The sequence below is a fragment of the Oryctolagus cuniculus genome, chromosome 7 (genome assembly GCF_964237555.1).
Source record: "Oryctolagus cuniculus chromosome 7, mOryCun1.1, whole genome shotgun sequence".
Taxonomy (NCBI): domain Eukaryota; kingdom Metazoa; phylum Chordata; class Mammalia; order Lagomorpha; family Leporidae; genus Oryctolagus; species Oryctolagus cuniculus.
The window spans coordinates 23,639,592-23,657,992 of NC_091438.1; the positions used below are offsets into that span (position 1 = coordinate 23,639,592).

At 55.4% G+C, this 18,401-nt stretch overlaps 3 protein-coding genes across 12 annotated transcripts in view; all 3 read right to left on the reverse strand.

Moving 5' to 3' along the window:
• LOC100344022 (gastrula zinc finger protein XlCGF7.1) overlaps positions 1 to 8,793 on the reverse strand; it is a 37,193-nt gene extending 28,400 nt beyond the window's left edge. Inside the window, exon 1 of the mRNA XM_051837010.2 lies at positions 8,740 to 8,793. The gene's annotated coding sequence lies outside the window, so the exon portion shown is untranslated. The remainder of the gene's footprint in view (positions 1 to 8,739) is intronic.
• ZNF775 (zinc finger protein 775) overlaps positions 1 to 12,701 on the reverse strand; it is a 26,110-nt gene extending 13,409 nt beyond the window's left edge. Inside the window, exons 1-4 of the mRNA XM_070076769.1 lie at positions 12,659 to 12,701; positions 12,225 to 12,285; positions 8,998 to 9,266; positions 8,740 to 8,907 (exon numbers count right to left, since the gene is read on the reverse strand). Of these exons, the coding sequence (XP_069932870.1) occupies positions 8,740 to 8,907; positions 8,998 to 9,266; positions 12,225 to 12,285; positions 12,659 to 12,701 (541 nt within the window). The remainder of the gene's footprint in view (positions 1 to 8,739; positions 8,908 to 8,997; positions 9,267 to 12,224; positions 12,286 to 12,658) is intronic.
• Positions 11,981 to 17,870, reverse strand: REPIN1 (replication initiator 1). Of its 10 annotated transcripts, none has more exons than XM_051837002.2 (3): positions 17,674 to 17,870; positions 16,161 to 16,346; positions 11,981 to 14,795 (listed from the first exon to the last, which is right to left on the reverse strand). In XM_051837002.2, the coding sequence occupies exons 2-3, from the start codon at positions 16,303 to 16,305 to the stop codon at positions 13,063 to 13,065; spliced, it is 1,878 nt and encodes a 625-aa protein (XP_051692962.2). In that variant the 5' UTR covers positions 16,306 to 16,346; positions 17,674 to 17,870; the 3' UTR covers positions 11,981 to 13,062. The 10 variants fall into 10 exon arrangements, with proteins under 10 accessions (XP_051692962.2, XP_051692960.2, XP_051692959.2 ...); XM_051837000.2 differs by lacking the exon at positions 17,674 to 17,870 and adding an exon at positions 17,081 to 17,641 and having other exon boundaries at positions 11,981 to 14,792; positions 16,161 to 16,275; XM_051836999.2 differs by lacking the exon at positions 17,674 to 17,870 and adding an exon at positions 17,081 to 17,641 and having other exon boundaries at positions 16,161 to 16,275.
• Between the last annotated feature and the right edge of the window lie 531 nt (positions 17,871 to 18,401).

An 18,401-nucleotide genomic window follows, 5' to 3' on the forward strand; every position in this document is an offset into this window, starting at 1 on the left:
GGGGATCTGATTTCACCTGCCTGCATCCTGCGTGGCTGGGGCCCCTGGCAACCTGCAATTCATCCTTCACACTGCCTCAGAGAAGGGGCTGTTCCAGGCTTCAGTCCACGCTCCCTTCCAGGCACCTAGCTCAGTGACCCTCACTACACAGTCTACTCGTGGCCACGGAGAGCCTCACAGAGCCCCAAGCTCCCTTCTTCCTGTCCTAGGTCCCCTCCCATAGCCCATTCTAGGAACTCACATTGGGAATCTAGACCTGACAGGAGAGGTGAGGATGCTATGGACTGGGTAACAGGAATCTACAAAAAAAGAGAGGTAGGGGGAACCATTCTCCCTCATGCAAAGAGCACTTTCTTTAGAAACTTTTAATTATGGGGCTGGCATTGTGGCATAGCAGGTAAAGTTGCCACCTGCAATGCCAGCATTCCCTGTAGGCACTAGTTCATGTCCCTGCTGCTCCACTTCTGATTCAGCTCCCTGCTAATGGCCTAGGAAAAACAGCATAAATGACCCAAGTGTTTGGGTCCCTCACCCACGTGGGGGACCTGGATAGAGTTCCTGGTTCCTGGCTTGAGCCTGGCCCAGCCCTGGCCATTGTAGCCATTTGGGGAAAGAACTAACAAATGGAAAATCTCTCCCTCCCTCCCTCCCTCTCTCTCCTCTCTCTCTCTGCCTCTCCTTCTCTCTGTAACTCTTTCAAATAAAAAAAGAAACTTCTAAGTTCTATTTTTGAGATATATGTATACCTTTTAAAAGCCAAGTAAGCCTTTTGCCAGCTTTACAAGCCGGGGTTGTGTTCCTCCCAGAGTGGGAGCCATGGCTTTGAACTGCAAACATCAGGGAAGACAGCGCACCATCTCCCAGCTCTGCGGGAGTGAGGAGTCTCACCAGGCTCCGAGTCCTAAACCTGCCTCCTGTCATAAAATAGGAGCCACTCACTTTCCCTGGGATGAGGGCAGTAAGATAACCAACAGTCACCCTAGTTACCAGATGAATTTGGGATGCCGTACGCGTGACAAAGGGTGCCGTCATGTCCTTGCACTGGAGGTCCCTCACGGTTTATCTTGGGAGCATGCCTGCATTGGGTTACGTCTTTCCAGCTACCTAAGGCTGAGCTTCTCCATCTGTGGATTGCCTGTGAAAGGTCCGTGTGCTGGTGTCTCAGTGTGTACTCAGGGGAGAAAAAAACCTGCTTTCTTTACCTTCTACTTTTGTGAACAGCTTCTCCAGGTGGGCAAGAGAGCGTGTGTTTTATTCTGTTTCCCCCACAGGGCCCTGTTGAGCCTCCTCCGTGGCTGCTCAGTCACTAACCTGCTTGGGGTGCAGAGAAAATGTGGGGGCAGCAGGAAGAGAATAGTGTGAGATGTGGGGGGCCAACGGGCGCTGGCGTTCCTCCTCTACCCACTGCCCCCTTCCTTCCAGGCCTCAGAGAAATTGCCCAGCAACCAGACTTAATATCCAGCTGGAGAGGCCAGCTTGGTGATGGGCATGCAGACTCGGGGTCAGCGTCTGGGCTATGAGTTCCAGGCAAGCACAGAGGGCTGGGCTCAACCTGCACCACACAATTAGAGGCCTCTGTCGGGGACCACCCCAGAGCTCAGGGGAAGGTAGCCCTGTAGTCTCCATGGAGGAGCAGAAGTGGTAACAGAGGGAAGGGGACACAGAGGACAGGAATGGGGGCAGGTAGGCCATGTGTCTGGGGACCCACCTCCACCGGGTGCTCAGGTAGATCTGGAAAATAGCACAGTGGGATCCCGCAGACAAAGCCCTGGGAAAGCCAAGGCAAGGAGTCCTCTCCACGTGGACTGTCTCCAGGTGGTCCATGCCACCAGATTCCCCATCCTAAACTTCTCTCCCATCACGTCCCTCACCTGGCTTGTCCCTCTTTATCCCTGACACAACACTCAGCTGACTGCAGGGATGCCCAGAAAGCAGGCTGCCCAGGAAAATGCCCCGGCAGGAAACAGGAGTTGGGGACCTCTAAAGGCCACTAGGGGCTATCACACAGGGACCGTCTCGGACCCATCACCTTTCCCTTCCGCTGCCCAGTGAGTCCTGTGGAGAGCAGGACACAGGCAGGAGATGAGCCCTGGGACAAGGCCCTGGTCACCCTCCCCTTCCCACCAGCTGGTTCTGGGCCCAGCCCTCCCCTTATGAGTCCAGGCTGCAGTTGAGCTAAGAGCCCCCTGGATGGCAAGGCCTCAGCTGAGCCCAGCTACCATGACAACTGCCCCACCACACAAAGAAGGGATTGTGGCCTGCGACAGGTGGTGAGGCCTGGGGGCAGGGGAGGTAACAAAGGAGCTTTGGTTTAAGCAGAGACTTGGGGGCAGGGGGAGGGCAGACAGCAGATGGGGTGAGCAGCAAGGCCACAGGCCAGGGCGGCAGCAGCTCAGACACCTGACTGGATCTCCCCATATCCTCCCTGGAACAGACTCAGGCACCAGGTAGGGAAGTAAGAAGTGGATGACATCTCATCAAAGGAGCAGGACTGTACTGGGCAGTTCCCTAAAGCCCAGCCAAAGGCCCTACCGCCAGACCCTTTGCAGCCCGTCAGCTGCTCAACCACACACACTACCCCTTGCCTTCCTAGGAGGCCCTTCCTCAGGCCCCCTGGGCCCTAACTTCCCTCTCTAGCAGCCACAGCTTTCTCAGCCGCAGCCTCTTCAACCCATGCTCTCCTCACAGACTCTGACCAGGCGGGTACCAGGGAGGCTTCCAAAAGTTCATGGAAAATGAAATAAAAATATACATTCACTTTGGTGCAAAATTTTGAAACCTATGCGTAGTTTTTTCATAACCCCTTATTTCCTATGGACTTTCATTTATTTATTTATTTATTTATTTGACAGAGTTAGTGAGAGAGAGAGAGAGACGTCTTCCTTCCGTTGGTTCACCCCCAAAATGGCCACCATGGCCAGAGCTATGCTGATCTGAAGCCAGGAGCCAGGTGCTTCCTCCTGGTCTCCCATGGGGGTGCAGGGGCCCAAACACTTGCGCTATCCTCCACTGCCTTCCCAGGCCACAGCAGAGAGCTGGACTGGAAGAGGAGCAACCAGGACTAGAACCTGGTGCTCATATGGGATGCTGGCGCCGCAGGTGGAGGGTTAACCAAGTGAGCCATGGCGCCGGCCCCTCCCATGAACTTTCTGAAGCCCCCTTGTGTGTCCTCACACAGTTCTGTTTTCCCTGTAGGACCCCTACTCACTCAGGTTAGCCCCCAGGAGCAGGGCACTAGACCACAGGGCAAGATAGGATTTGCATAGAGGAACAGCAAGGACAGCTAAGTCTGCACTCCTGTGCCCAAAGATCACCCCTGGGGCAAACATGATGCATCTCCTACAGCCTCACTTATTTGAGGGAGCATCTTTGAACACCTTGATATTGACCTGGCTTATGGAAAGAGGGAGTAGTCCACCAAGACTCCAGTAGGGAAAGGAAGTATGTTACCACCTGCTGAGCACCGACTGTATACCAAGGACTCAGCAAGCATCACCCATGTCATCCACAGTTAAGGACGCCATGACTTAACAGATGTCATTCGTCAAGTTCACAGAGCTAAGAAGTGTTGGGGCCTGGACTGACCTAGGGTGAGCATGTCCCAGCCAGAGCACTTTCTCCGGGACCACACCGACTTGCTCAGGAAGCATCTATGGCCACACAACCTTAAACTGCCCTGCTCTCAAATTCAGGAGTTGGACTTCTATACCCACATGTGGTTATTGAAATTTAAATTAATTAAAAATTTAGTTTGGGGGCTGGTATTGTGGCATAACAAGTAAAGCTGCCACCTGTGATGCTGGCATTCCATATGGGCACTGGGTCAAGTCCTGCCTTCTCCACTTCCACTCCAGCTCCCTGCTAATGGCCTGGGAAAGCAGTGGAAGATGGCCCAAGTTCTTGGGTCCCTGCTCCCATGTGGGAGACCCAGAAGAAGCTCTAGGTTCCTGTCCTTGGCCTGGCCCAGTCCTTGCCATTGTGGCCATCTGGGGAGTGAACCAGTGGGTGGAAGATATATATCTTGGCTGGCGCCGTGGTTCACTAGGCTAATCCTCCGCCTTGCGGCGCTGGCACACCAGGTTCTAGTCCCGGTCGGGGCGCCGGATTCTGTCCCGGTTGCCCCTCTTCCAGGCCAGCTCTCTGCTGTGGCCAGGGAGTGCAGTGGAGGATGGCCCAAGTGCTTGGGCCCTGCACCCCATGGGAGACCAGGATAAGTACCTGGCTCCTGCCATCGGATCAGCGCGGTGTGCCGGCCGCAGCGCGCAGGCTGCAACAGCCATTGGAGGGTAAACCAACGGCAAAAGAAGACCTTTCTCTCTGTCTCTCTCTCACTGTCCACTCTGCCTGTCAAAAAAAAAAAAAAAAGATCTCTCTCTCTCTCTTTCTCTCTCTTTTTCACTCCCTCTCTTCTAACTCTTTCAAATAAATAAATATATCTTTTTTTTAAACACCCTTCTTAAACATACCAGCCACATTTAAGCACTCAACAGCCAGGTGTGGCTAGTGCTACCATAATGAATGGCAGAGATCCTTTCTGTTTTCCCAGGAGGGAAATGCCAAAAAGGCTCTACCCACTGCTGGATATGCAGAAGGCAACTCAATATAGCACATATACCAAACGAATGAATGAACGAATGAATTAAAGAAACTAATGGAGGACTCTAGAGAGGTGGCTCTTCATCACTTACAACAAATCCCTCAAAATCAGAAAATGATGCTCTCCAGCTGGACACTGATTTCTGTTCAGAGAGGCAGATGTTTTCATTTTAAATACACACTCTTAGACATATGAGAAACTGATGTTCACACCAAATGCACACACAAACTCACCTAGATACACTCATATAAGACTACATCAACACGTTTGTGGAAATATGGAAAGATAAGCTGATCTTGGTGCAAAAAAAAATGTTTAATCCATGCACAGAATTTTTTTCATAATATACATTTTTCACGAATTTTTGAAGACTCCTCATATGCATGGATTTTAATTTTTTTGCACAGCAATAAACTTATCTTTTTACTCCATTTTCCACGAATCTTTTCAAGTACCTTCATATCTAAATCCAGTTACGAAAGGTCAGACTCACAGATACACCTACAGATCCAAAGAATGTGCCAGTGCAAATCACGTCAGCACAAATCACCACCGGGCACACTTGTGAAACCACAGGTGCAAGTCCACTGTGACACAAGTGTCACTGCACATCCATGGCTGTCCTACCTTACTCCAAGGAACAGAACTCAGGGAGATGGAACACATCCACAGTGGGCCAAAAAGCTTGGAGAAGGGAGTCACCTGTAAGCGTCCCTGTGCTGGGGGGAGGGGTGGCATGGCCAGTGGGGAATCCAGCTGGCTGGGGAGGAGGCAGGGTAGGACAGAAAGCCCTGGAAAGACAACTAGACTGTGCCTGGCAAGCCCAGTGCAGCATGTGATTCCCTCAGGCCCTGGCCTTGGGGCCCAGCACAAGGGACAGCAGCATCCCCTCCTTCAGCCTGCTTTGGGTGACCCTGAACCACCACAGAGCTGGCTCCTCAGTAGAATCTGCCCTTGCAGCCCACTCCCCAAGGCTGGTGGGGGTCTCTTTGCAAGGTAGCTCATCTGAGTCCCTCCACACATCAGGTCCCATCACACCTTGGCCCAGCTGTCCTTAACCCACTGCTTGCCCCCGTGGTGAGTCACTTTGGATGTCTGGAGGAGGTGGCTGAAAACACCTGCCCCCCCATACCCACCCCGAGTCTGGTGTGAGAGTCAAAGCGAGTCTGGGAAAATAGCACGCTTTCCAACCCTTATAAACAGGCAGCTCCTTTCTCTCTCATTATCATCATCTGAGAACAACCCTCACCTACCTTTTACAAGCCCCGTGTGCCAACACCCCCTCTGTAGCTCAGTACCCCACCCCACAGCTTCAGAATCCTCTGGGGCCACACCCCAGAGTGGGACCACCACGCCCCCCCCCACCTTTTTTGGGGTTTGACACAGCTTTTGCCCAGGCGCTGTCTTGTAGAGTCCTCCACTCACAGCCCTTGGGCACCCAGACTAGTAGATGTCCCCTCCCTGTCACCAGCCCCCCAGTCTCACTCAGCACCAGGCCAGCCCCCACTGTTGTCCATCTTCTATGTCCTCCCCCTGCCCCCACCTTCCTACTCCCCCATCTCCAGACCTTGGTCTCACAAACACTCTGGTCCTCAATCCCAGGACAGGTGACAAAAGTGGGGAGCAAGAGGCAAGGGCAGGCCATGGACCTACTGAAAGTCACTGAGAGGGCTGAGACCACTGTCGTCATCACCCCTTTCCCCCCTCCCTGTGTTTGAAGAGCAATGCCTTGAGGGCTGCCCTGGCATTCACAGCCAGCCTGGTTTGGCACCCTCAGTTTCCTGGGGATCCTGCCCATATGCCACCAGGCCAGAGGCCTAATCCGGTCATACCTGACCACCTCCCTGAGATCCTCAATCCAACCCCAGCCCAGATCCTGAGGCACCTTCTTCCAGGACTTCTGCTCCCACCTGCCAGACATGAACACCCTTGCTGGGACTGTCCTGCCTTCATCCACCCCTGTGAGAACAGAGAGCAGCACTCACATTCTTTGATCCCAAGCCTAACACTCAGGAGCCTGCCTGAGCCTGGGAGACCCTATGGATATTATCTAAAAGCAGAGAACAAAACCAACTGTCAACAATCCTTGGAACAGGTGTCACATTTTACTTTGAACTCATAAACATTTGTTTCATCCCTTACTGGACTCAAAAGATTTCAGGGAAGGTGAGAAATGTGTCCCCTTGGATGGATAAAGAAAAACTGGGACCCAGAGAATATTCTCTTCTGAAAGTCAGACCTCAGGGCTTCCACACCTGGATGGAGCTCTTTCCGCCAGGCAACCACAGCCCAGGGAAGTCTTGGATTCCTCAATTAACCCTCACTGGTACAGCCACCTGTCTACCTCCACCAAGCTCTGCACTTAGCACTGGGCATGGCATGCCTTGCCTCTTCAGGGGGTTAAGTGGATCTTTATCAGACTTCTCAAAACCTCCACACCTTTCTCTACCACAGAGTGCAAACCCCTCACAACCAATGGTGGGGGGGGACGCTAAGTCCCAACAATGCTATTTTTAACATCTCTAACATCTCCAGACTTACTGATGTCTGAATTCAGGCCTCACTGGTTTTCCTGTGGTTGACTCCAACACTTTCATGACTTATCTTGCTCTCTCTAATCTGCCACCCCAGACTCAAGGCAAATGTTCTACAATTGAAATTTGGACATGTTACTACTTTGCTTAATGTACTTTATGTACAGCTGAAGTCTGACAGGATGATCACCTTGACATTGATACTAGTTCAAGGGATGGATGCAACCGAGCAGTACAATGCTGCACTTTTTTTCTCCATTACCAGCCGGAAGTGTGACATGCATGTGCAAAAGCTAAAATGACTTAACATCATAGTACACATTAGTCCTAACTGAAACAAAACAAAACAAAAGCCTCCACACTTGCAGATTTAGTTGCAAATTTCTTAGCAAGCCCATTCAAAATCTGGCCTTTGCTCACTTCCCGACTGCACTCTATCCTCTCAATATTTGGTTCCTGAACTCGCCCTGCCCTCACTGGCCTGTGTGCCTCTGACCAGTCTCAGAATGCCAGACTGTCCCTTCCCAGCCCAGATCAGGTATCACTTTGCCCACGATGCCTTTTTAGATACACACGTCTCAATTAAGTGCCTCTTCTCCTTTGAACCATCCAACCTGGTAACAGCTCATCATCATCAATATTTTATCTGTCTCAACAAAACTGCGTGCTCCTTAACACAAGAGTGTCTCTCCTTCTCTCTCTTCAGCATCTAAAAGAGGCCCTGCACACACTAAACAATTAATAAAAACTACTATGTGGGAACATTTAAACAAATTTCAGTCCAAAGCGGATTAGAAACAGGGAATCATGGAACCCTGGAGGCTAAAAAGATACAGATGCCATCCGCTCATTTTATGGATGAACATGAGGACCCAAAAGGCACTGCTAACAGTGGAGTCTGGACTGTCACTGTGACCACACCCAGCCCCGGCTGCGGCATTCCAAGACCCACTGCAGGCTCCATCTTGCCCAAAGGGCTGAAGGAGGCAGCATCTCCATACCGCCCACCTTCACGGAGAAAGACGCGCACCACCCCACCCCACTGACATCCGGCTGCTGCGCCCAGGTTCCTGGGATGGGCGTTTGGGAAACACCCCGTCAGGCACACACTTGTAACTTCTGTGACACCTGCCTCCCACTGTTCACTCCCGATCCTCATCCCCACTCATTTAATCACACAGTTATTGAGCACCTACTACGAGTCACTCTGCAGAGTGGGCATCAGAGAGGCGGACACAAACGGGGAACTCAGAACAACGGGATGGGCGACCCTCCTATCGCCACCCGGTCCGCTCATCATCATGTCCGTCCTCGCGTCCTCACCGGCCTCCCTCCTGGACCTCGCTGCCCTGGCCTGCAGCCCTCCCTATCCCCCGCACAGGTCCCTTCCCCCAGGACAGTGTGGGGGTTGAGGAAAGTTTGGAACCCGGAGGACTGGGGTCGCGCGGGGCTCAGGGACCCCTGCCCCACCTCTCCGCTCCAGCCGGGGCCGACTGGAGGCGGCGCAGGAGCAGCGGGGCCGGGCGCTGGGCCATCCCTTGCACCGCCGTCCCCCACCCCCGCCCGAAAAGCAGAGACTTGGAGGGAGGGGGCCGGGGAAATAAATACCTTTGACTTTGTGGCTAAGGTTAACGGGAACTGCCACCCCGGGGGCGACTTGGGCACCGGGCGCCGGCCCTGGCCAGTCGGGGGGCAGGCAGGGCGGGCGCGCGAGCCGGATTGGCTGATGGGCCTGGCCGTCCCCAGGGCCGCCCCGCCACCTGATTGGCTGTGCCGCTCAGATGACCCGCCCGGCCCTATCGGAGAAGCCCTCGGGGCGGCCCTTTGTTCTCCAGAGCCAATAGGCGGGGAGGCGGACGAGCTGACCTCGCCCCCCTCGGGCTTTAGGGGCGCTGGCGCGGTTACTGGGTTCGCCTTCGGGCGAAGGTCGTGGCCCCGGGCGGAGGCTGGGTGGTGGGGCGCCCACCTGCTGAGACTCCTCCAGAACCTGAGAGCCCAGCCTGTGAACTGTCCGCTCCCTGCACGTTCTGAAATTGCCTACTTGGAGAGCACCTTCTGCCGTCCGCTCAGCAATTGCTCCCGGAGCGCCCAGAGCGCGCCAGCCACTGTTCTCGGCGCTGCGAATCCCTCTGGGACTGCCCCGAGAGCGTGTCCTCGAGAGCGCGTCTTATCTGGTGGAGTCCTTTTCTTTCCCGCCTGAAAACTCTTCAGTCGGTGGCACTACACACACACCCGGTGTGCAACCAGCAGTAGAGTGCACGTGCCACGTGGGCGTGCCCGTGTGCTGCAGAGGAGGCGCCTGACACCGCCGCAGCCACGGTGCGAGACAAACCCCCTTGGGCACCATGACATTCACCCTGGTGTTTGCTAGCTGAGGAACGGGAATCTGGGAAGGTCAAGTTCTCGGGTCCAGTTTCAAGCTCACAGGGTTGGAAGAGTGAATCACCTCTCAGCTGCTAATTTGGTCCCAGAGACTTTCAGGAAAGGGTATCTCTTATCTCCCTCACATCCCCTATGGAAGGGAAACACCTCACACCTCGACCTCACATGAGGCACAGCTAGGTCAACTCCCACAGGCAGGATTCTCCCCAGGGCTGCTTAGAAACGTCTCTGGGACAGCAGCTTGCTACAAACAGAAGCAGGGCCTCCCTCTGGGACTTCCTGCAAACCCTCACTACAAAGCAGGTGGACCTTCCTTCCCCTAATCAGTCAGCAGCAGAGTGAGTAAGCCTTTGGCCCTAGGCCCAGCTGGCGTTTAGCTGTAATAACACAAAAGAAGCTGGGGGCCGCTGAGGCTCTATCTGTTTTGGCACTAACTTCATGTACAGTTTTTGCAAAAGAGGCTTTTCTGACTCTGGACTTTGACTTATCCGTCTGTAAAATTGTTAATAATTTTCTAGCCACTTATCTGCTTTGCTGGATTTTTATAGTTCTATTTGGCCATACACACACAAAACCCTACCAAAGGACACCTTTGACTATCCTTTTAGGGTCCCTCACGCATCTGTGTTTTCCGGAGTATCTACAGGAACCTCCACAAAGGCTTGTGGAATTCACTCTCGTTTCCGGATCTGCCATTGGCTGGGAAGTGTGACCCTGGGAAAGTCATTTCCACTCCCTGGGCTTGCTAGCTCCTCTGTGGAGTGAAAGACTTCCTCCAGATGGACATTCCCATGACCTGGTGTATTCCAGGGATGGAAAGATGTGCCGAGACGCACACCTGGGATCGTCCATTGAGAAAAGGGGGAGGGGTGCCTATGTTCATCTGCAAATGCACAGAAAAAATGAACACTCCTCAAACTCTTCATGGTGTGCAGAGGAAGAACTTGGGGTGGGAGGAGAGGACTTTCATATTTAAAATACAGATTGTCTTGTTTTTAATTTTTAAAAGATAATTTACAGTTTACAACTGTAGAAGAAAACAAAGACTGTAGATCGTCAGGAGGGAATTTCTGATTCAAATGCCCAAGGACCTGTCCACCACCTTCCGCCTGTGATCCCCGACACGTATGTAATCATTCCCGGTCATCTCCCCTTCCATAGACGCCCAGTGTTCCTTCAAAGAACAGATGTGAGTGGAGCTTTCCTGGGACCATGTCCTCTGCTCTATACTCTGACAGATCATTTGCCAATCAACTACACAGGTGTTGAAGTGGCCACTTAACCCCACGCAAAGTTTTTATGCTGCTGCCTTCCTTCATCCAAGCTCTGAGCCCTACTCATCACACCCATCTACGTCCTCCTCAGACCCAGGCCATTATAGGGGCAGGGACTGGACCTTAGTTGTGGAACCCTCTGGTTGCAATGACTGTCTCACACACAGTAGACACTGATTACTTACTTTAACGAAACGCAGCAGTATGCATCCAACAAGCATGAGGGAGTGGACAAGAGCTAGACAGACCTGGATTTGAATCTGCCTCTGCTCATTACCAGTTATGCAACCATGGGCAAATGTCTTCACCTGTGAAAGGAGATTAAGAGTACCTACCGCACCAAGAACTGCACTAGATCATTTAAGAAAACCTCTTTGCAAGGTACTGTGCACATGAAGTATGATTATTCTTATGCATCATATTCTTATAGTGTCAGGATTCGTGCAGAAATTACTAAGGCAGGCAAGAAAAAGCCCATTGGTGCCTAACAAAAAGAGGCAGTCATATTTGTATGAAACCACCAGTGCAAGGCCACATACCCAGGGACAGTCAGCAGAGACCTAGGGACCTGCCATGGGGCCAGCCAGGGAGGGACTGAAGGATCAATCAAATCTGCCCTCCTTTGTCACCTGGAAACAAGCCTGTAAAGACTGGCCTGACTCCAAAGAAGGCTATGAACTCCATGTGGCTCTGCATACATCCAGTGTACATGGGACGTGAGAGCTGTCTTTGAAATACAGAATGGACTCCACTCGAAGACTCACTCTTCATGCTATCATTGGAGAGAGGGTCCAAATCGAATGGAAGTCTATAATGTCCACTGCTCCTCAGAAAGTGTCTCTCAATGCCCACCACAGTGATATGAAGGCCAAAGTGGTGATGGAGACAATGGCAACCCTGGGTCTACCATAATGGGCCAGGTAGCCAGGAACCAAGACCTGGGTTCCAAGAAGTGAACATTCTGGAGCCCTGGCCTACCACCCAGAAAATCAGCCCAGCTTCGGAGTGTGATGGCCTCCTCCTCCTCACGGAAGTGGAGTAGGGCTGTACAGGGACTCAGCAGGTCGGGCACTTGGCCTGCTTGCCAGAGTGCCCCCTCCTGCTCTGCACCCACCCCTGCCTTGGAAGGAGTGCATGCTGCTTCTCCTTCCAACTCCATGGCACCCCAGAAAAGAACACACCTCAGCCACCAGTTCTAAAACCAAATCTTTATTCTCTATAGTCTGAAAAGGAGGGTAAATAGTCGTTCTCTTCAGTGTCAGAGAACAGAACGAGGCCCAGTAGGTAGAAATCATAGGAAAGCGGACTTCACTCATTATAAGGAAGAACTTCTAAGAATTAGAATCATCCTACAGTAGAACCAGGGCCTCAGGAGGTGGAGGTGCCCAAGCAGAGGCTGAGCATCCAGCCGCTAGCGATGTGGAAAAGGAAACTCACCAAGTGTCCTCCCTGCGGCTGGCCTCCTCACCATCAGAGCAGACCTTCCACAGCTGTCCAGCTTTGGAAGGAGGGGTTGGTGAGCTCAGACAAAAAGCCTGCAGAAGGGGCTGCTGGCAGCCAGGGGAACCCTACGTACTGAGGGGTGGTGGATAAAGCCAGACACATCAGTGAGAAAATGCCCTGCGGGGACTGATCTCTGCAGAGGAAGAGGACGGGCTAACGGTAGTTAGGTCTTCCCGAGGCCTACGCAGGGGCGGGGGGGGGGGGGGGGGGGGTAAAGAGCAGCTGGGCTTCAGCTCTGGATGCTGGAACAGGCTCAGGTGTTGTCTAACGAGGCGGGCAGGCTCTCCAAGGTGTACCCAGCTGGCCCACTTTTCATCCCCGAGTGCTCATTTTTACTAAGTGCTCATTTACTAAGGACTGTACCACACCTACTTCCGATCCGGAGTAATTCACGGGAAAAGACGGGGGCATTAAGGCGTTAACACCAGAGGATGCCGGGCCTTCCTTTCCACAGAAGGTCCCTCTAAGCGCAGGGCTCTAAGGGTTAGACCGAGCTGCCATTGCTACTTCTCCCGGGCACAACAGTCAGGAGAGAGCCTCAGCAAACACCAGCTGGAGGCCCGGGCCTTGCTTCCTAAAGTGGATGCCCTGACCGTGGGGAAGGGGTGGAGTAGGGGGGTGTTGAACTCCCCCCCTAACCAGGCCCAGCTAACTTGGCCTCCTCTGTCCCCAGCGGGTTTCCCATACGTCCCCACCACCAGCACCAAGGCAACCACCCACACATCTCCGCCAGCTCCTGCGGGGACACCCACGCCTCCACTGCCCGCCCCCTTCAGGCGTCGTGTTTCTTCTGGTGAGCCAGGAGTCTCTCCTCATCATCGAAGGTCTGGCCGCAGATGGCGCAGCAGAAGGCGCCGTCCCGGATGTGGCTCTTGCGGTGGGTGATGAGATTGGACTTCTGGCTAAAGCTGCGGTCACAGTCGGGGCAGGCGTAAGGCCGCTCGCCCGTGTGGATGCGCCGGTGGGACACCAGGTTGGACTTCTGGCTGAAGGCTTTGCCGCAGTCGGGGCACACATAGGGCTTCTCGCCGGTGTGGATGCGCCGGTGGGCGGCCAGGTAGGGCTTATGACGGAAAGCCTTGCCGCAGTCGGGGCAGACGAAGGGCCGCTCGGGGGCGTGGTCGCGCCGGTGGGCAGCCAGGTGGCTGCCCTGGGAGAAGCGGCGCCCACACTCTTCGCAGGCGAAGGGCCGCTCGCCGGAATGGACCCGGGAGTGCGCCACCAGGTGGGTCTTCTTGCCGAAGTTCTTTCCGCACTCGGCGCAGGTGAAGGGCCGCTCCCCAGTGTGCTGGCGCTGGTGGGCGCGCAGGAAGCGCTCGAGCCGGAAGCTCCTGCCGCAGTCGTCGCAGCTGTAGAGTGAGGCCGGGGTCTCAGCCTGGTCCTGCCGGGGCTCTGAGAGCACCTCCCGCGCAGAATCCGGTGCAGGCCCCTGGATTAACTGCATTACGGCCTCTGCAGGTGGCTCTGCCAGGGGCTCCAGGGACCCGGCTGGCAGCTGGGGGCTCGCGGCACCCGGGGCGGCAGTCTGAGCAGAGCCTTCCGACCGCTTGTGGATCTTGCTGTGCGATAGCAGGTTGGGTTTGTGGCGGAAGCGGCGGCCGCACTCAGTGCACGGGTAAGGTTTCTCGCCAGTGTGGATGCGCCGGTGTGAAGTCAGGTAGGGCTTGTTGGTGAAGCGTTTCCCGCATTCGGGGCACTGGTGCGGCCGCTCGCCGGTGTGCACGCGGCGGTGGGCGATCAGGTTGGGCTTGTGCCGGAAGCGCTTGCCACAACAGGCACACTGGAAGGGCCGGTCTACCGCATCCCCGCCGGGCCTGGGGGCGGTCACTGCAGGGCGGCCCCTCGGCCGGGGCCCCAGAGCCTTGGCTGCTGCCTCTTCCAGGGCCTCGGCTACATGCACACGCTTGTGAACAACTAGCTGGTCCCACTGGGCAAAGCTCCGGCCACAGTTGCCACAGATGAAGGGTCGGGCCTCAGGGGCAGGCGGGTGGCACCGCCGCAGATGAGCTCGAAGCTGCTTGTGTCTCCAGAAGCGTCTCTCGCACTCGGGACAAGCGATAGGCCGCTTTGCAGCTGAGTGGGCTCGCAGATGCAGAACCAGGGCCACCCAGCCTGGGAAGCTCTGCCCACAGAGGTGGCAGGTGAAGCCCAGGTGTGGGGTGGCTGCGGCATGGACCTGGCGATGCAGGGCCAAGAAGGGGGCATGGCGGAAGCGACGGCCACACTCGGGGCAAGGCAGGGGCAGCCGGGCCTGGCATCGCCGGGTGTGAAGCCACAGGGCCACCCAGCTTGGGAAGTGCCTTCGGCAGTGCGCGCAGCGATGGGCCCTGCCTGGGGCCTGGCCAGGAGCCTGGGCCACTGAGGTGCCTTGTTGCTTCAGCCGGCGGGACTCCGTCTCCAGGCTCTGGGGTGACTTCTGGGAGGTCCCAGAAATGAGTCGGGGCTGGGCTGGACCCATGGCCAGGGGGTCCCTGCAGCGATGCTCCAGCATGGGTCCTGCCTCTGCTGGGGTGAAAAAGCACAGTCACTCCAGAGCCCTCCCCTGACCTGGATCCTCCCAGGAAGGTGAGAAGGGTGGGGCTCAGCCACCAGCTGTGAACTCCATCACTCTAGACTACTCTCCCATTTCTTTGTACCTTACATACTGTTTTACTCTTGGGTGTCTAGATGACATTTCAAGGATGTTTGTCTCATGCCTTTATTGCCCTGCAAATTTCCAGAAGAGAGGGACCCTGACACTTCTTGGAATCCCCCTCCTGACAGCTACCCCAGTGTCGGGCGAGGAGTGAGCACTCCAGCGCTGGCTGCTCAAACATTCCTGCCAGGGACTCAACAGAGAATGCGCTCCCATTGCCCTGAGTTCTTTAGACTTTTCCAAAGTGCTTCCCTGCTGTCCTCTTCTTGTTTCTACCTCCAACTGCCATCTCTGAGCTTCAGAGCTGTGAGGCTGGGTAGGCAGACCCTGGGCTCCCTGGCTGATTGATGCAGCAGCTGTGGGGCACCACAAGTGAGGGGACCTGCCCCAGGTGACATGATAAACCAACAGCAGAACCAAGACTCAGGGACCGGTCCCTTAAACTCCCAGGCCGGCAATTATTCCTCTAATACACCTGGGTTTGCAAAGATCTCCAAGAAAGAAATTTCTATAGCCTTTCATTCCTATCAGAGCACATGGGAGGCGCTTTCAGCCTCACTAACCTTCGACTCTCTGGAGAGCAAAGGAGAATGGGCTTTGTCAGGGAAAAGGAGAGGCACGCTGGGTGCAACTCCCAGCACAGCTAACACCAGGTCACCACCTGTTCAGACTGTGCCCACATTCTGCCCGCCTGCCCTCCTCCACCCACACACACCATTAGAACACAGCAAGAAGGAACGCTCTCCCTGAATCCCAGGAACACCCACAGGTTGCTGGCCTGGCAGGAGTGGGGGGAGCCCAAACCCTGGCTCTGCCTCCTTTGGGGTGCTGGGGATTATTGAGTCAAGAGAAAGAGAGGGAGGAAGAGATTGTAATCTGTCCCCTGCCTGGTCCTGCCCCAGCCTTGCCAAGGGCTGCCTTGCTTTCAGCTCTCCCACAGCTTGGGGGAGCCCAGATTCCTGCAGGAGAGCCTCCCACACAGAATAAGAGCTGTGGTGGCCATTAGACCCCTAAGGGATCTTCCATGACTGCTCACGGGCTCCAGACACGTCTTCCTGAAATTTCCTACAGTCTGTTTAGGGCTGCACGCAGCTGACGCATCCCCAGTGCCAGACTGAGTGTAGGGATGACCCCCAGGGTGTGGGAGAGGAGTCCTTCCCCCAAAGGCCCCTTGTCTCCTGCCAGCATGGGGCACTGTGGACTGGTTTGGAAACACAACAAAGGCCAGACTCTACCCTGTAAACTGCAGAGCTGGGGAGCAGGCTTTTTCCAGCTCCTCCTGGGGATACTTCTGCGGCTGCCACGCCTGCTTCGGCCCACACTCCGGTAGCCCCCAGATGTCAGAGAAAACTGCAGCAATAAAGACACCCCTAGCCCCATGGCAGAGCTTAGACCTCTGACTGCAGAGAGGTCAGCCTTACCTGTGGGGAGGGGAGAGAAAACAGGTGTGAGGTTCCGAGCTCCTCCATGGCAGTCATCTTGGTGTGCTCAATAGCCACAACCCCTCCCCCAACAGAGCCCCACACCCTGCCCGGCAGAGTGACCACAATGGATATCAGACTGATAAAGGAGCGTGCTCCTTCGTCGGGGCAGTAAGCGCACTGCTGCCTTCGGGACCACACTTCCTCCACTGCAAGGGTCGCAGAACCCTTTCCTTTCCTTTCCGCGGCCAGGGTCTGCGCTTTTCCTGCTAGCCAAAGGCCTGCTTCGGCCTGTAACTCTGGTATCCCCACTGGCTCCCCTTCCCCCACCCCCCTCCCAACAGGAATTCCAAGCCTGTTTGTTTCCCAACGTGCCGAGCCCCGGTGACCAGGACTCTGGAAGAAGCCCCTTCGGCATCTTAGGTGGCTAGTGGTGTTTAGAGGCCCGCACCCCCCCCCTTTGTATTGGTGCATGTTCTTCGTCCACGTTCACGGACACACGGGTCCACCCCTACGACTGAGCCTTATCGGGTCCCACGCACGACGCAGCTCGCGGAGCCTGTGCGCAGGTGCGCTCGCCCCCCGCCCGCGGACCCAGCAGCAACCTCCTCCCCCTGCCCCCCTCCCTCACACACAGACACACACAGTCGCGCACACTCACGGTCACGCGCCCCGCAGGTGGAGCCGCCCCCGCGGGCCCGCCATGCCCCCCGCGCCCCGGGCCTGGGCCGTACCTCTCCGGCGGGCTGTGCAGGACCGCGGCACGCGTCCATGGAGCCCGAAGGCTGGCCTCCGCGGCCCGCTCCCCACCCCGGCGCGGCGACAGCCGCAGGTTCGAGTTCACAACTGCCAGGCCCGTCCCCAACCTCCCCCCTGCCGGGTTCCCAGGCGCCACGTGACTACAGGAGCTGCCGAGGGTCAGTCGCCGGCTCGGGCGGCCGCGGCCTGGGGGCGGGGCGTGCCGGGGGCCGCAAAGGCCGGGTCACCCCCTAACTCGGAGCGGCCTCTAAGCTCCCGAACCCGTTGCCTGGGTGACCCCTAGCCGGGAGTTTCCGGGACAAGCCTGAGCTCAAGTTTCCCGACCCTTTGTCCGCTGCGGAGGACGCTCGTCCCGGGACAACGCGTGGCCGGGCTGCGGTCACTGGGTCTGGTCGGTCTTCGCTGGCTTATTAAAGGCTCGGAGCCGGTCGGCCGACTTCAAAGAGGTCGCCTTCCACCCCCGGAGCGTCGTGCCCGGGGCCTTCCCCAGGCCGCACCTGCCTGCGGCTGCTGCCCGGCGGCCGCGCACCTCTGGCCGCAGCGCGCCCAGGAGTAAGCAAGAGCGCACCTGGCAGCGTGCGCTGCAGATCTGTTCCAAGCGGAGGATGCAAAAGCAGGATCGAAGGCCTCTATTGCACAAATCAAGAAAGAGCCGAAGTTGCCGGGTTCCCCCGGGGCCGCGGGCCTGGCTCGGGGCGACTGCCGGAATGGCCGTTGGTGCACGTGGGGTCACTTCGCTTGGAAACGCTCGGCAGCCAGTGTGGCGTCCGCGTAGGCAGGTGCGAACCTGTGCCCGTGACTCACCCACTAGCAGGTGGCCTTGGAAACACTTCCCGAGGTTTCCAGGCTAGTACAAGTGCATGTCCTTTCATGCTTTCAACAAAGGCAATTTCTGAATTGTACAATTATTTTTAAAACACCTTTTAAAAAACCTGTTGCATAAATAGGAAATGGAGAACGTACAAATCTCTCATAGGTTGAACTCCTAGAGCCAATTACATTTAATATTTTAGTACTTGTCCGCCGGGGTTTTTCTTTGCGTATTCATTGCGTGTTTGGCATAATTGGGATATATTCTACTTAACAAAATATCGCGAATATTCCCCGATTTTATTAGATATTCTTATGATTCAGAATGGCTGCATAAATGCACAGATTGTTTATAAGTTTTCTATTTTTCCTTGCCCTTATAAAATCTTTTATTGCACATGCCTGATTTTAAAATTCTAGAAAATCTAGTTCGATGAGTCAAAGGCAAAATATACTTAAGTCTTTTCTAAATTATCTTCCAAAAAA

Bases quoted from the DNA above. Each gene is read 5' to 3' on its own strand.
- REPIN1 (XM_051836999.2), bottom strand. From the start codon at position 17,119: ATGGACGCGTGCCGCGGTCCTGCACAGCCCGCCGGAGAG. The intron at 16,276-17,080 runs GTACGGCCCAGG...TTATTGCTGCAG, and splicing joins CTGCACAGCCCGCCGGAGAG to TTTTCTCTGACATCTGGGGG. The intron at 14,796-16,160 runs GTAGAGTCTGGC...TTTTCACCCCAG, and splicing joins CCAGCTCTGCAGTTTACAGG to CAGAGGCAGGACCCATGCTG.